General features: G+C 42.3%; 1 protein-coding gene across 2 annotated transcripts in view; it reads right to left on the bottom strand.

Moving 5' to 3' along the window:
* Positions 1 to 2614, bottom strand: part of ttll12 (tubulin tyrosine ligase-like family, member 12) — a 49736-nt gene extending 47122 nt beyond the window's left edge. For both annotated transcript variants that reach the window (XM_067999795.1, XM_067999796.1), the window contains exon 1: positions 2461 to 2614. In XM_067999795.1, coding sequence (XP_067855896.1) covers positions 2461 to 2586 — 126 coding nt within the window. In that variant the 5' untranslated portion in view covers positions 2587 to 2614. The remainder of the gene's footprint in view (positions 1 to 2460) is intronic.
* Positions 2615 to 15039: the final 12425 nt, after the last annotated feature.

Genomic DNA, 15039 nt, shown 5'->3' with positions numbered 1-15039 from the left:
ATCCATGCGGCATTTTTGATTAAAGTGAGCTGCTGACTATCAGGCCTATCAAATGTCTTATAATTTAGACACTCATACGTGTAAAATACCCACTTAAACAATACGCTGGAGGGTGAATACTGTCTGTGGAACTGAACCCCAACCATCATCTCTTCCATGAGGGGTAAGGCAAGGGGGGCAAAAAAATCAGAGGGGAAAAAAATTCTCTGATGGCACATTCAAATTAGGCAGGCTCCAGGATTTCAGGTCTACCTACGGAACCCCAATTAATCGGCTGAACACAATGTGAAGAAAAGCCCTTATGATGTGTGCCCCATTGCTTCCCACATGGAGCATTCAGATATCCTAATGTAGGGTTAATTTGGCCGAACAAAACACAACTCCCTGCCCTGTTAACGTCTGAAACACGTACAAGAAATGATTGCCTGTGGAGATAGAACACAGGTACACACGAATGAAAGCAAACATCCCTCCCTCAACCAACACCAAGAACAGAATATGTGGCATTCATTTGCTGTTTGTGGGACCTTGCTATGAGCAAAGTGGCTACTGGCATAACAGCACTTCAAATGTAATCCATTGATTGTAATTAATTCACTGGCTGTAAAGCACTTTTGGATGTGCTAAGGACACTATATAAATACAATTGCTTTCCCTGTGCTTGTGTTAGGAAAATTCTGGAGCAGTACAATTGCAATATCCACAGTAATATGAAATCAATTTCTATGGAAAACCACTTCCCCACCCTCAAAATATAAATGAGATTACTACTGCGACAAAAGCTGTAACTGGTACTGCAGACCACTTCGAAAAACAGTAATGCCATACAGTACTAAAGCAGCATAAAGCCACATAGCAGCACATCTATAAAAGACCCATCAGGAACTCGAACTGGTTGCTATGTCACTGCTTCATCACAAGACATATACAACTGAGGAAAACCATTCAGCCCACCATAGCTTATCCTTGTAGAAAAACCCTAGTCTCCTCCCACCACAGCATCCAGCTGTTTCATACATTATTTCAGTTTTTATCTGCACTAGTCTACCTGGAAACCCATTTCATACATTGAAAATATTTGTTCACACAGATTGACATTCATATAGTGCTTTTCGTGTAATAAACATTTCAAGGTGTTTCACAGAGGAAACAGACAGGCAGTAATAGAAAAGTTATGAGGTAGCCATAGTTGAAAAAATAGATTTTGAACAGACTTTTAAAAGGCAGGGAGAGAAGTTGGCTGGAATCAGAAAATCAAAGAATAATGGCTGGAATGTAGGATTGGAGGCTGCATAGGTTGGATGGATAAGGCTATGCAGGAAATATAAATCAGGGAAGGATTTTGAATTCTATGCGCCAGGAACAGGAAATCAGTGGAGGTCAGCAAGGACAGGGATGAAGGGCAAGCAGGAGTTAGTGGGATCAGGATGTGGGCAGTGGAGTTTTAGATGAATGAAAGTTTGTGTAGGGTGATGTTTGACGAGCCAAGTCTGGAAGTAACAAAATGGCAGAAGTGGGTGATGTTGCAGAGGTGGGAAGTAAGCAGTCCTAAACTTGCATTTCAATAGTTGGAACCTGTGCCTCCTTGTCAGTCAATTTATTTTGAAGTAGCATTCTGGATTTACCTTTCCGTGCGATTGACTATTAAGATACCTCCATAAGGTCACTTTCTGGCTCAGAGGTAAGTGTGCCACTTCTGGGTCAAGTGTCAGCTCTCACCTGAATCCAAAGTTTGTGGGTTCAATCCTCACTCCAGGACTTGAGCAATCTATGCTGACACTTGCATGCAACACTCAGAAGTGCCATCTTTCGGATGAGGCGTTAAACCTAAGTTCTATCTGTCTGTTCAGGTGGACGTCAATGAGGGAGTTCTCCCCGTGTCCTGGCCATCATTTATCCCTCCACCACAACAGATTAATGGTCTTTTATTTCATTGCGCAAATTGCCTGGCACATTTACCTACCAAACAAGTAACTGTACTTCAAAAGGTAATTAATTGCCAGTGAAGCACTTTGGGACATCCTGAGGATGTAAAAGGTGCTGTATATAAATGCTAGTTCATTCCTTCAGTCACCTCCTTTCAAGGCTGATAACCCACCATCACCAAAACCTAATTTCTTCTAAGATTCCAGGCCATTTCTGTAAAAGGACATCAACCTCGCACTAAATCTCTTACTATAGTAGTCTTTTTCACAAGAAAACAATGCGCCTTTAATCTAGTTGTAGCATGAGCTGAGATACAAATGTAACTGGACTTAAAACAAATGCTGCGTATCCTGATCCATGCATAAAACCTCTTGGAAAACTAATCAAACATTTAACAATTCAATGAATGAAAAAAAAAGCAGAGATTCCTGCTGAGCAGCTTTTAATATTTTCTATAGTGCACCGGAAGAGTTTGCAACAGATCCCAACTAACAAATCTGCTGCTGTTGCTACTAAGTAATAAACGGCCACAACCTCGTGTGCGAGCTTATGGTGCAAACTCTTCCAGTAAAGCGGCGGCACTCCCGAGGTTTTCAGCGCCATGCTGTGAATGTCTGTAAAAAGCTGGAAATCCGTCTCCTTGCCCACACTTGACTCCATCTTCTCTCCGCACGTGAACCAGAATCCGACCCCGAGCCTGCACCGCATTCTGGGTGCAACGCCGCTTAAAGGAAACGTTCAGGCGCCGCCTGCAGGAATCAAATATATCTCACCCGACAAAAATATTTTTTTGTCTTCATCCAAACCAATTTCTACATCATTTCTCCACTGCAAATCCCAATGGAAATAATTTTGCTTGGTAATTTAAAAAGACATAAAATAAAATAATCTAATGAGCCTGTAAACTACAATGAGTCTCACTTTCTTTAACCAAACCTATCTCTTCATCCAAGAGTGAGGCAGGGTCACTGTCAGCCTTCCTACTATTCCATACCTTCACTGTGGAGATGCTGGACTGGGGTGCACAAATGTAAGGAATCTTACAACACCAGGTTATAGTCCAACAGTTTTATTTGAAAATCACAAGCTTCGTCAGGCGAAGGAGAAAGCCTCCGAAAGCTTGTGATTTTCAAATAAAACTGTTGGACTATAACCTGGTGTTGTAAGATTCCTTCCATATCTTCAGCATTGATCTTCTGCAAAAAGCAACAGTACAATTCTTTCAGAGATGCCCAGAACAGACATGGAGGTCTTCCCTTATGATATCACCCTACCCTACCCCTCTCAATGTCTCTTTTATTTTGATGTTCCTTCCGAGAGACAGGCCACAGCCAGTAGGGGAGGGAAATGGGCCAATGGGCTAACTAATGGGAAATTGTGATGGATACCTCTAACTGTGGTGGTATGGCTTCACACAGCTCTAGAGGGGATCTTCATGGTATTGATTAGAAGATACAATGGCCAACTGCCCTATTTGTTGATCCTTATTGGTACTGGGAATCATGTGGATCAGAAAAAACATGAGAGTGTGGACAGATCCTACATTGCCAAAAGAACCAAGGGTTAGATGAAGAGAATTTTTTTAAGCAGCGAATTGTTATGATCTGGAATGCACTACCTGAAAGAGTGATGGAAGCAGATTCAATAGTAACTTTCAAAAAGGAATTGGATATATACTTGAAAAGGAAAAATGTGAAGGGCTATGGGGAAAGAGCAGGGGAGTGGGACTAATTGGATAGCTTTCAAAGAGCCGGCACAGGCACGATGGGCCAAAAGGTCTTCTCTGGTGTATGGTTCTATGATTCTATGATACATGTGATGCCATGTGATCGATATGTATCCTTAGACTTAAACGCACCTCTGACATACTACACGATAAAGACGGCCGTCCAGTTTCAGATCAGTAGTATTATGCCCAGTGCCAAGAACCTCATACTTTGATGTTTCAAATAGTGCTACAAAACTAATATTTACAATTTGTGTAGATCCACACTCTGCTGTCAATGGGATTCCGATTCAAGATATCTAAGTTCAAACACAGCACTGACAAAAGCAATGAGTATCAGAATTTCCATCCCATTTCTTCATTGCAAGGTAATTAAAGGGCTGGAGTTTGAAAGTTTCTTTATTATATAAAAACATAGAAAATAGTAGCAAGAGTAGGCCCTTCGTGCCTGCTCCCCCATTCAAAATGATCGTGGCTGATTGTCTAACTCACTACCCTGTTCCTGCTTTTTCCACATATCCCTTGATTCCTTTAGCATTAAGAAATATATCTATCTCCTTCTTGAATACATCTAATGACTTGGCCTCCACTGCCTTCTGTGGTAGAGAATTCCACAGGTTCACCACCCTCTGAATGAAGAAATTTCTCCTCATCTCGGTTCTAAATGGCATACCCCGTATCCTGAGACTGTGACCCCTGGATCTGGACTCCCCAGCCATCGGGAACATCCTCCCTGCATCTAGTCTGTCTATTCCTGTTAGAATTTTATATGTTTTGATGAGATCACCTCTCATTCTTCTAAATTCTAGTGAATATAGGCCTAGTTGACCCAATCTCTCCTCATACGTCAGTCCTGCCATCCCAGGAATCAGTCTGGTAAACCTTTGTTGCACTCCCTCCATGGCAAGGACATCCTTCCTCAGATAAGGAGACCAAAACTGCACACAATACTCCAGATGTGGTCTCACCAAGGCCCTGTATAACTGCAGTAAGACATCCCTGCTCTTGTACTCAAATCCTCTTGCAACGAAGGCCAACATACCATTCGCCTTCCTAACTGCTTGCTGCACCTGAATGTTCGCTTTCAGTGAATGGTGTACAAGGACACCCAGGTCTCATTGCACCTCCCCGTTTCCCAATCTATCATCATTCAGATAATAATCTGCCTTTCTGTTTTTACAACCAAAGTGGATAACCTCACATTTATCCACGTTATACTGCATCTCCCATGTTCTTGCTCACTCACCCAACTTGTCCAAATCACATTGGAGCCTCTTTGCAGCCTCCTCACAGCTCACATTCCACCCCAGCTTTGTGTCGTCTGCAAACTTGGAAATGTTACATTTAGTTCCCTCGTCCAAATCATTGATATATATTGTTAATAGTTGGGGCCCAAGCACTGATCCCTGCGGTACCCCACTGGTCACTGCCTGCACCCGGAAAAAGGCCCGTTTATTCCTACTCTCTGTTTCCTGTCTGTCAACCAATTCTCAATCCATGCCAGTATATTCCCCCCAATCCCATGTGCTTTAATTTTGCACACTAACCTCTTGTGTGGGACCTTATCAAAAGCCTTCTGAAAATCCAAATACACCACATCCACTGGTTCTCCCCTATCTATTCTACTAGTTACATCCTCAAAAAACTCCAGTAGATTTGTTAAAGCATGATTTCCCTTTCATAAACCCATGCTGACTTTGTCCAATCTCGTTAATGCCCTCCAAGTGTTCTGTTATCACATCTTTTATAATAGACTCTAGCATTTTCCCCACCACTGATGTTAGGCTAACTGGTCTGTAATTCCCTGTTTTTTCTCTCCCTCCTTTTTTAAATAGTGGGGTTACATTTGCCACCCTCCAATCTGTAGGAACTGTTCCACAATCTGTAGAATTTTGGAAGATGGTCACCAATGCATCCATTATTTCCAGGGCCACTTCCTTTAGTACTCTGGGATGTAGATTATCAGGCCCTGGGAATTTGTCAGCCTTTAGCCCCATTAATTTCCCTAGCACTACTTTTTTTAACTAATACTGATTTCCTTCAGTTCCTCCATCTCACTAGACCCTTGGTTCCTTAACATTTCTGGCAGGTTATTTGTGTCCTCCTTTGTGAAGACAGAACCAAAGTATGTGTTTAATTGTTCTGCCATTTCTTTGTTCCCCATTATCATTTCCCCCATTTCTGACTGTAAGGGACCTACATTTGTCTTCACTAATCTTTTTCTCTTGACATATTTATAGAAGCTTTTACAGTCAGTTTTTATGTTCCCTGCTAGTTTACTCTCATACTCTATTTTCCCCCTCTTAATCAATCTCTTTGTCCTCCTTTGCTGAATTCTGAACTGCTCCCAATCCTCAGGCTTGCAGCTTTTTCTGGCAATTTTATATGCCTTCTCTTTGGATCTAATACTATCCCTAATTTCTTTTGTAAGCCACGGTTGAGCCACCTTTCCTGTTTTATATTTGGACCAGACAGGAATGAATAATTGTTGAAATTCCTGCACACGTTCTTTAAATATTAGCCATTGCCTATCCACCGTCATCCCCTTTAGTAAAGTTCCCCAATCTATCATAGCCAACTCACACCTCATACTTTTGTATTTCCTTTATTTAGATTCAGGACCCTAATTTTGGATTCAACTACTTTACTCTCCAACTTAATGAGGAATTCTATCATGTTATGGTCGCTCTTCCCTAAGGGACCACGCACAACAAGATTGTTAATTAATCCTTTCTCATTGCACAATACCCAGTCTAGGACCGCCTGTTCTCTAGTTGGTTCCTCAACGTATTGGTCTGGAAAACCATCACGTACACACTCCAGGAATTCCTCCCCCACAGTATTATTGCTAATTTGGTTTGACCAATCTATACGTATATTAAAGTCACCCATGATTATAGTTGTACCCTTCTTGCAGGCGTCTCTAATTACCTGATTAATGCCCTCCCCTACATCTCCACTACTGTTTGGGGACCTATAGACAACCCCCACCAACGTTTTCTGCCTCTTGATGTTTCTTAGCTCCAAACATACAGATTCCACATCGTGATTTTCCGAGCCATTATCCTTCCTCACTATTGCATTGATTTCCTCCTTTACCTTTTTGCTTGTTCTTCCTAAATATTGAATACCCCTGGATGTTCAGTTCCCATCTTTGTTCACCCTGCAGCCATGTCTCCTTAATCGCAACTATATCATAACCGTTACTGTCTATCTGCGCTGTTAATTCATCTACCTTATTGCGAATGCTCCGCGCATTTGGACACAATGCCTTTAGACTTGTCTTTTTAAGATTGCTAGTCATCTTAGTTTTATTTTGCACTATGGCCCTATTTGTTTTTCGCCCTCGTTTTCTCTGCCTTCCACTATTGCTTCTTCCCTTTCTGTCTTTTGTTTCTATCCTTGTTTCCCCCTCCTCTGTCTCCCTGCTCAGGTTCCCATCCCCCTGCCATTCTAGTTTAAACCTTCCCCAACAGCACTAGCAAACACCACCGTGAGGACATTGGTCCCGGTCCTGCTCGGGTGTAACCCATCTCGCTTGTACAGGTCCCACCTTTCCCAGAACCGGTCCCAATGTCCCAGGAATCTATATCCCTCCCTCATACACCATCCCTGCAGCCACGCATTCATCTGGTCTATTCTCCTGTTCCTATGCTCACTAGCACGTGGCACTGGTAGTAATCCTGAGATCACTACCTTTGAGGTCCTGCTTTTTAGTTTATCTCTTAACTCCTTAAATTCACCTTGCAGGACCTCATCCCTTTTTTTTACCGATGTCGTTGGTACCGATATGGACCACGACTACTGGCTGTTCACCCTCCCCCTCCAGAATGCCCTGCAGCCGCTTACAATCCACTGAGCTGTCTCATCGCTCCCGGCTTCCTTCTTGGTCCCTCTCACTGCAGCTTCTGCTGTAGGATGGTCTGAGCCAGCCTGCCGACTTCTGCACCGCTCTGTCCAGGTCCTCCCTCTGCCGAACAGGCAGCTGATTCACTATCACCCATTTTGCACTATCGCACAAAGCCAAAACCTACCCCCCAATGTCTCTTTTATATTGATGTTCGTTCCGAGAGACAGGCCACAACCAGTAGAGGAGGGAAATGGAATGTTGCACTTTAAAGAATCAGTTACAAATAGCAGGTGTTGTGGTCCACTTATGGTGATTTGCTAATAATTCAAAAGCCCTAAAGAATCCATCTGCATCATTCTCATTTAATATTTAGTATCAGATTGGATTTAGCAAAAAGATTCCCTTATCGAGCTTGCTGTTGATATGCCTTTCTTCCAGAGGTTCAAGAATACGTAAATGCTGCCTTTCCTTTTTCACTGCCTCGAACTTGTGTTGTTGATGTTTCTCCTGCCTTGTGTTTTGCATTGATATTTCTTCTGCTTTTTGAGCTTGCACCTTTCCTTCTCTTCCTGCAGTTTCAGCACTTCTAGCTGATATACATGTTCCTTTTCCTTTGCAGCCAATTGGACTAGCTCTCAGTCAACTGCTTTCTGAGCTCTCGTAGGTATTTTTAAACACTGATGTTTGCTACTGCTCAATTATGTTAAATTTTAAGCATTTGAGTAGTCTGATGGTCTGTAGGTGATATTCTAAACGCACCTTTTGCTGCATACACTGTTACCTCTTGCACCCATTAAAGTTCATAACAGTGCGCTCCGCCAATTCTGGCCTCTTGCCCCTCCCCAATTTCCTTCGCTCCACCATTGCAGCATTGTCTCTGTTCCTGTACTGATGTGTATCAGTCAGACTGGACCATTTCTTTAGTTGAATCTCAGTTTAATCCTGAAACAAATAATACAATACACCATAGAGAAATTGATTTATTTTTGTCACCCAGTGATTCCATGGGAGGGAAGATTTCCACTGTTCACTCTTCGTAGTAAAATTATAAATACATTCTTTATAAATGTGATTATGATTTTAGCTACAAATAGTGCTTTTCTGATGTGTTGTGCCAGAGTAAAGATACCTTGATTTTGCACCTGACCACTGCTTTACCTGATCCAGAAATAGTTGATAATGAAAATAATTGTGGAAAAGGTACTAGAGCCAGGGTAAAGATGCAATGTAGATTCACTAGGGTGATGCCAGGAATGAGAGGATGCAGTTATGGTGAGACTTGAAAAACCAGGTCTGCCCATCTCATCCTAAAAATTAATGTACATGCTACTAAAAATCTCGCTAAGGGCACACACCTCCTGTCCACAAATCTTAGTTCCTGTTGTCCTGGTTTTTGGCAGTTTTTATCTGTCAACATTTACCATTGTAAATTGATATGTCAACATATCCTATTCCATTTTGCTACTTCAACTGTCACCGTGTAGTTGCAGACTCTAGCCACTAGGCGGCTCTGTGGAATGGGTTTTTGAAGTCTCTTTCCAAACTCCGTCACCAACTTGTACATATATTAAAAAAAATTATATTCTCAACTGACTTTGAGCAGTACCAGGAGCAATTTTGATAATGATATATTAAAATTCCTCCACATACCATGTACTTCCTCTACCTGCCACTTATTGTAATACTTTACCCATCACAATTTGTTCATAACACCCCTATTATTATTTAACAACATATTCTCTGCCTCACCATGAGCAGCGCCATGGGAAATCCGCTAGTGTACACCTTGAATCTAATGTATGTAAACATGTTGTAACCAAAGAATCATTGCAATATATTAAAAAAATGTAATCTTTCAGTTTGTACTTTTCTGTTTCATATTTTATTTCTTATCATACAAAGTACCTTGACATAAATGGACATCGAGCCAAACAAGGAGACATTAGGACAGGTGACTAAAAACTTGGTCAAAGAGGTAGGTTTTAAGGAGCGTCCTAAAGGAAGAGAGAGAGGTGGACAGGCAGAGACCTTTAGGGAGGGAATTCCAGAGCTTGGGGCCTAGATGGCTAAATGCACAGCCACCAATGGTGAAGGAAGTGGGGGATGGACATGAGGCCAGAATTGGAGGAACACAGATTTCTCGGAGGTTTGTAGGGCTGTAGGAAGTTACAGAGATGGGGAGGGATGAGGCTCTGGAGGGATTTGTACTCAAGGATGAGAATTTTAAAATCTACGCATTGGTGGACCAAGGAGCCAGTGTAGGTCAGCGAGCACAGGGGTGATGGGTGAATGGGACTTGGTGCAAGTTAGAATACAGGCAGCAGAGTTTTGGATGAGCTGAAGTTTATGGAGGGTGGAAGATGGGGCGACCAGCCAGAAGAGCATTGGAATCGTCGAGTCTAGAGGTGACAAAAGCATGGACGAGGGTTTCCGCAGCAGTGAAGCTGAGGAAGGGGTGCAGATGGGTGATATTACGTAGATGGAAGTAGGCGATCTTGGTGGTGGAGAGGATATGGGGTCAGAAGCTCAGTTCAGGGTCAAATAGGATGCTGAAGTTGCAAGAAGTCTGGTTCAGCCTCAGACAGTGGCCAGGAAGGGGTATGGAGTTGGTGGCTAAGGAATGGAGTTTGTGGCGGGGAGCGAAGACAACGGCTTTGGTCTTCCCAATACTTATTTGGATATAATTTCGGCTCATCCAGGACTGAATGTCAGACAAGCAGAGTGACAACACAGAGGCAGTGGAGGGGACGAGAGAGGTGGTGGTGAGGTAGAGTCGGGTGTCATCAGCGTACATGTGGAACCTGATATTGTGTTTTTGGATGATGTCGCCGAGGGGCAGCATGTAGATGAGAAATAGGAAGGGGCCAAGGATGGATCCTTGGGGGACTCCAGAGGTAATGGTGCAGGAACGGGAAGAGAAGGCAATGCAGGAGATTCTTTGTCTACGATAGATAAGAATGGAACCAGGTGAGGGCAATTCCACTTGGCTGCCCAATGGAAAAGAGGCATTGGAGTGCAATGGTATGGTCAACCATGTCAAAGGCTGCAGACAGGTTGAGAAGGATGAGGAGCAGGGAGCTAGGTAATTGAAGCAGGACAGAGCAGAGAGTAGAACGTAAGCTGGTGTAGTACGATTGAAGAAGATGATGTAATAAACATGTACATGTTTACGTTTTGAAACTAATGCCTATCCTGTGTCATTTAGTATCTTCTATTTTCTCATTGAGTTTACACCATGGACACAAAAATTCATGGGAGGAGACACTTCCTGAGATGCACCCCCTAGGACCTCCACCAATGGCCTTGCCAAAGCTTTTGAGGTTGAAGGGGAAGAGATCCCTTGTTTTACGTGGCAATGGCAATGGGCCTGCATCACTCGCAATACATCCTGGATGCTTGCGATGTTAGAGGGAGTGGAATGTCCAGTGCGAGTAGCTAGTTACGGTGGGGGAGCAGGTGGTGCCGGGTCCGTCCCAGAAAGAAGTTATAGATGCCCCTGTGGTTCCCTTTGTAAGGAGGGCCAGTTTAAAGTGTTTTAAAAAAAGGAATGGTCCCATTTTTTCGGGAGTCTGGGCCGTGATCCCGGTCTGGACCCCCAGGTGAGCCCCTATGCCTGGTCTCACCAAGAATACCTCTGAAGGCATAACTCCGCTGACGCTACGATGGGTCCCTTTCAGGAATGGGGACGCAGGAACTCGCAAAGCAGGGAGTCTGCATTATCTTATTTCAATTACCTCGTTTGAGGCAGGCAGAGGTTTTGCCCACAGTAGGGAACCCCAAAGTTAGGTTGGGACCCAGCGTATCTGGGCACCAGCTTAATTTATAGCCCGTCTGGTGAACTCCCACTGAAGTTAAAGCAGGAGGACATTGCAAGGGCCACGGACTTTTGTGGCCCACGTGACTTGGAGGCAAGGAAGAGAGCAAGCAACAATACTGAAGATCTATGGGTTGGGAGCTGGTTTTACAGGTCCACATAGGGTTGCCAACCCTCCAGGATTGTCCTGGAGTCTCCAAATATTAAAGATTTATCTCCAGGGCACTGCTGCAAGCAACCCAGGAGAAAAATCAACTGGCAATTAAAAAAATTGTTTCTTTTTTCATTTTCTTTGAAAGCTCTTGTTTATTAGTTATAAAAATATTGGAGATGGGAAAAAAGGAAATTTGACTGGGCAGGACAGTTGGAGGTGGGAGGTCATATGATGAAACCTCCAGCAATACATCCAACCAGAGCTGGCAACCCTAGGTCCACACTGTAATAGATTCATCGCAAGTTCCCATACAAGGAAAGTAAGTGCTGTACTACCCACTTTCTGTCACCGGAGGGAGCTGTAGTTAGGCTTTTGATCAGAACCTTCACTATGTTAGAATTTACTATTTGCTTTATTATTGTGAGCTGTCTCCAAATTGTGGATGTGCAGTCCAACACTTGTTTCTGTTCGCATTCTGCTGCACTTTCTTTTGGAGATAGGTTTCTTGAAATTTTAATGATCTAGCCTGCACAGGCACAATGGGCCGAATGGCCTCCTTCTGTGCTGTATCATTCTATTATTCTATCTCCCATGGCATTGCTCACAGTAAATCAACGGATAGCAGCATTATAACTCAGAATAGGTTGAATTCTCCAGTAGTTACGCGTTAGCAGCAGAGCGGGAATTGCACGTGAATCTGCCACTAACCTGGGGTTAATATACTGTTAAGGTGTGGTACAGGTTTCCCAATGGGGATTCCCATCTTTATGATATACATGTTGGAAGTTCTCCTGGCCATTGGATCATTCCAAGGGGCAACAGATGATTTCTGCTAGATCTGTCAATTTGCTGTTCATTCTTGCGTAAGTCATTAATTAATGCCATGTTTGGCAGGGCAGCCTAGTTCATTGTATTTGATGCAGGGGCAACACAATTGAGTGAGTTAGCCATTATTTTTTATCGGATTGCAGGGTGGAGAGATTAGAGAAGCTGGGATTGTTCTCCTTCGAGCAGAGAAGGTTAAGGGGAGTTTAATAGAGGTGTTCAAAATTATGAGGGGTTTTGATAGAGTAGATAGGGAGAAACTGTTTCCACTAGCAGGAGGGTTGGAAAACCAGAGGACACAGATTTAAGATAATTGGCAAAAATCCAGGGGGAAATTAGGAGAATTTTTTTTAAGTAGCGTGTTATTATGATCTGGAATGCACTGTCTGAAAGGGTGGTGGAAGCAGATTCAATAGTAACTTTCAAAAGGGAATTGGAGATACAAAAACAAAAATTTGCAGAGCTATGGGGAAAGAGCGGGAGATTGGGACTAATTGGATAGCTCTTTCAAAGAGCCGGTACAGGCACGATGGACCGAATGGCCTCCTTCTGTGCTGTAAGATTCTATGATTCTATCTCTAATGGCTTCAAAACAACTGCCAACTAGCAGGAAGTAAATTCGAGATATAGAGACATCTGGAAAATCTAATGGATTTCAGAAATAAAGGTGAGCACCATTGAGCAGACAACTAGCAATGAAATTAACCAATCTTACCCAAATGCTTTTTGGGAACAATGTGCTGATGTGGACAAGAAATAGAAAATGTGTGTTTCTGCTGCCAGGGTTCAGATATCTGTGCTACATTCACTTGAACATTTAAAAAAAAATCATTCAGAAAAAGTTATTTTATGAAGTCACTGTATACATTTGTTAGAGTTTACAGGAGACTACATAGTCGCATTGGAGTTGTAAGTATGGTTGTGCAAACTCTTAAAGGAGCTGTGTTGTAGGGAACCTTAGGCTTGCAATCCAGACACTCCAAAAATAAACAAACCACTATCATGGTGTAGACTGCAAATCTACCAGGATTATTTCCCGTTTATAACACCTTTGAATAATTCAAATCGTCATTTGAAACTGTAAAAACTCTTCCCAAAAATAATCATCCCTTTACCATTCCAAATATGATGAGTCGGCTCCTTTAAAAAACACATTGGCTATTATATTCGAATGGTTTGAGGTCAGATTGCAAGTGTCTACACTCTCTAGAACACAAAGTGAAATATCCCAGGCTCATTTAATTGCTATCATATTCCCAGGCACGCTCCTTCCCTAGAAACGTATTGGGGCAGAAAAAAAAACATCTTTAGTTTTCTGTTTCCAAAATCTGTTTTTCAATGACAAAGTGAGCTGGAACTATGTGTATAAGTAGAGCAGAGACAGAGTCAGACCCTTACAGATGTTCTAGGTGACAGGAGATCGTGGACCCTCATTGCTGAATGTAAATTTGATAGGAGATGACTGTGGTTACATTGCATTCACTGTGGTAGTGGAAACCAAAGCAAGCTCTTGTGATGTTGAAGACCCTACTGCTAGGACACAATCATTGGCTTTGGACATCAGTACCTGCTTTAGAACAATGCAAACCGGCACCATACTTATTTGCACTTGGGGGGAAAGGGCTTCATGCTTCAATGCTTCTGTCAAGATGCTACTTAATTTTTTACATTTAATATTAATTAATGTTTGCTAATATATAAACTTTTAAATGAAAAGCTGGCAGTACAGTCTTTAAAAAAACTCATTTAATGAATGTACTGCCTGATTTGCCAGCAGTTACAGTTACAAGGTGTGAAGCCCAGGAGATTAGATTACCTCTCAACATGACTTCACTCCTCAGTCATTCTGCAGTTTACTTGTTAATGTGACACAACAAACATATCATTTCACTGCAGTATAACTGCCTTGCAATACTGTAAAGTGATGGTTACCATCGAATGGCCAGTCAAATAATTCCAATAACAAGTGACACCTATATTTTCCTCCGGAGGCTGACTTTGAAATGGGTGATACTATATGAATATAGAAATGTGCTGTTATTTGTTCTAGTTGATATTCATTTGTCATAGATCTCTTTAGATTCCCACTTAATCCAATGACAGAAACACAGCTTCCTTCATTTGTGATCATTCACACAATACCTGCAATGTGGTATTCATGGTTTTTGTCTGTAATTTTTCTGTCACTTCTCCTGTGTGGTATCAAATCCATAATCCTTTAAACAATTTAAAAGATATATATTTATACATGGAGCTTCAGAACCAACACTCCTGTTCAATTAGATTGAGGCTTTAATCCTTAAAAGACATTTAAAAACAAACCATTCGATGCACATCACCCATATTGATTGAGCTACAATGGATGCCAGATGAACAAAAAGGGCTTGCATTATCTGAAATTCCTTTGAAGGTGCGCAGTACTTTCTTAGGAATAGAATGTGCACTGATCGTTACTTGGGTCTGAGCTGGAACTTGCCAGACATATGTCTGGTCACCTTGACTACAGTTTATGCAACAGATGTGCAAATAAGGTGAAATATTTATCAAGCAACGGGTCAGGCACATATTCGCTTAATAAAATAGAAAGCATATTAGTGCTGTCAAAGATTGTTTTTCAAATAGTGTCCAGTGCATTTCTGTGCTTTGGCTCACTGGGTTATGCGTCTCACCAGGAACCACCAGAACTTTTTGCTATGATGCGTCGGCGCCACGTGACAAGGCATACAACTGCAAAATATGCTTGA

This window comes from Heptranchias perlo, chromosome 18 (assembly GCF_035084215.1).
Source record: "Heptranchias perlo isolate sHepPer1 chromosome 18, sHepPer1.hap1, whole genome shotgun sequence".
NCBI lineage: Eukaryota > Metazoa > Chordata > Chondrichthyes > Hexanchiformes > Hexanchidae > Heptranchias > Heptranchias perlo.
The sequence above is the reverse complement of the archived record's forward strand: the minus strand, read 5'-3'. Positions and strand labels throughout refer to the sequence as shown.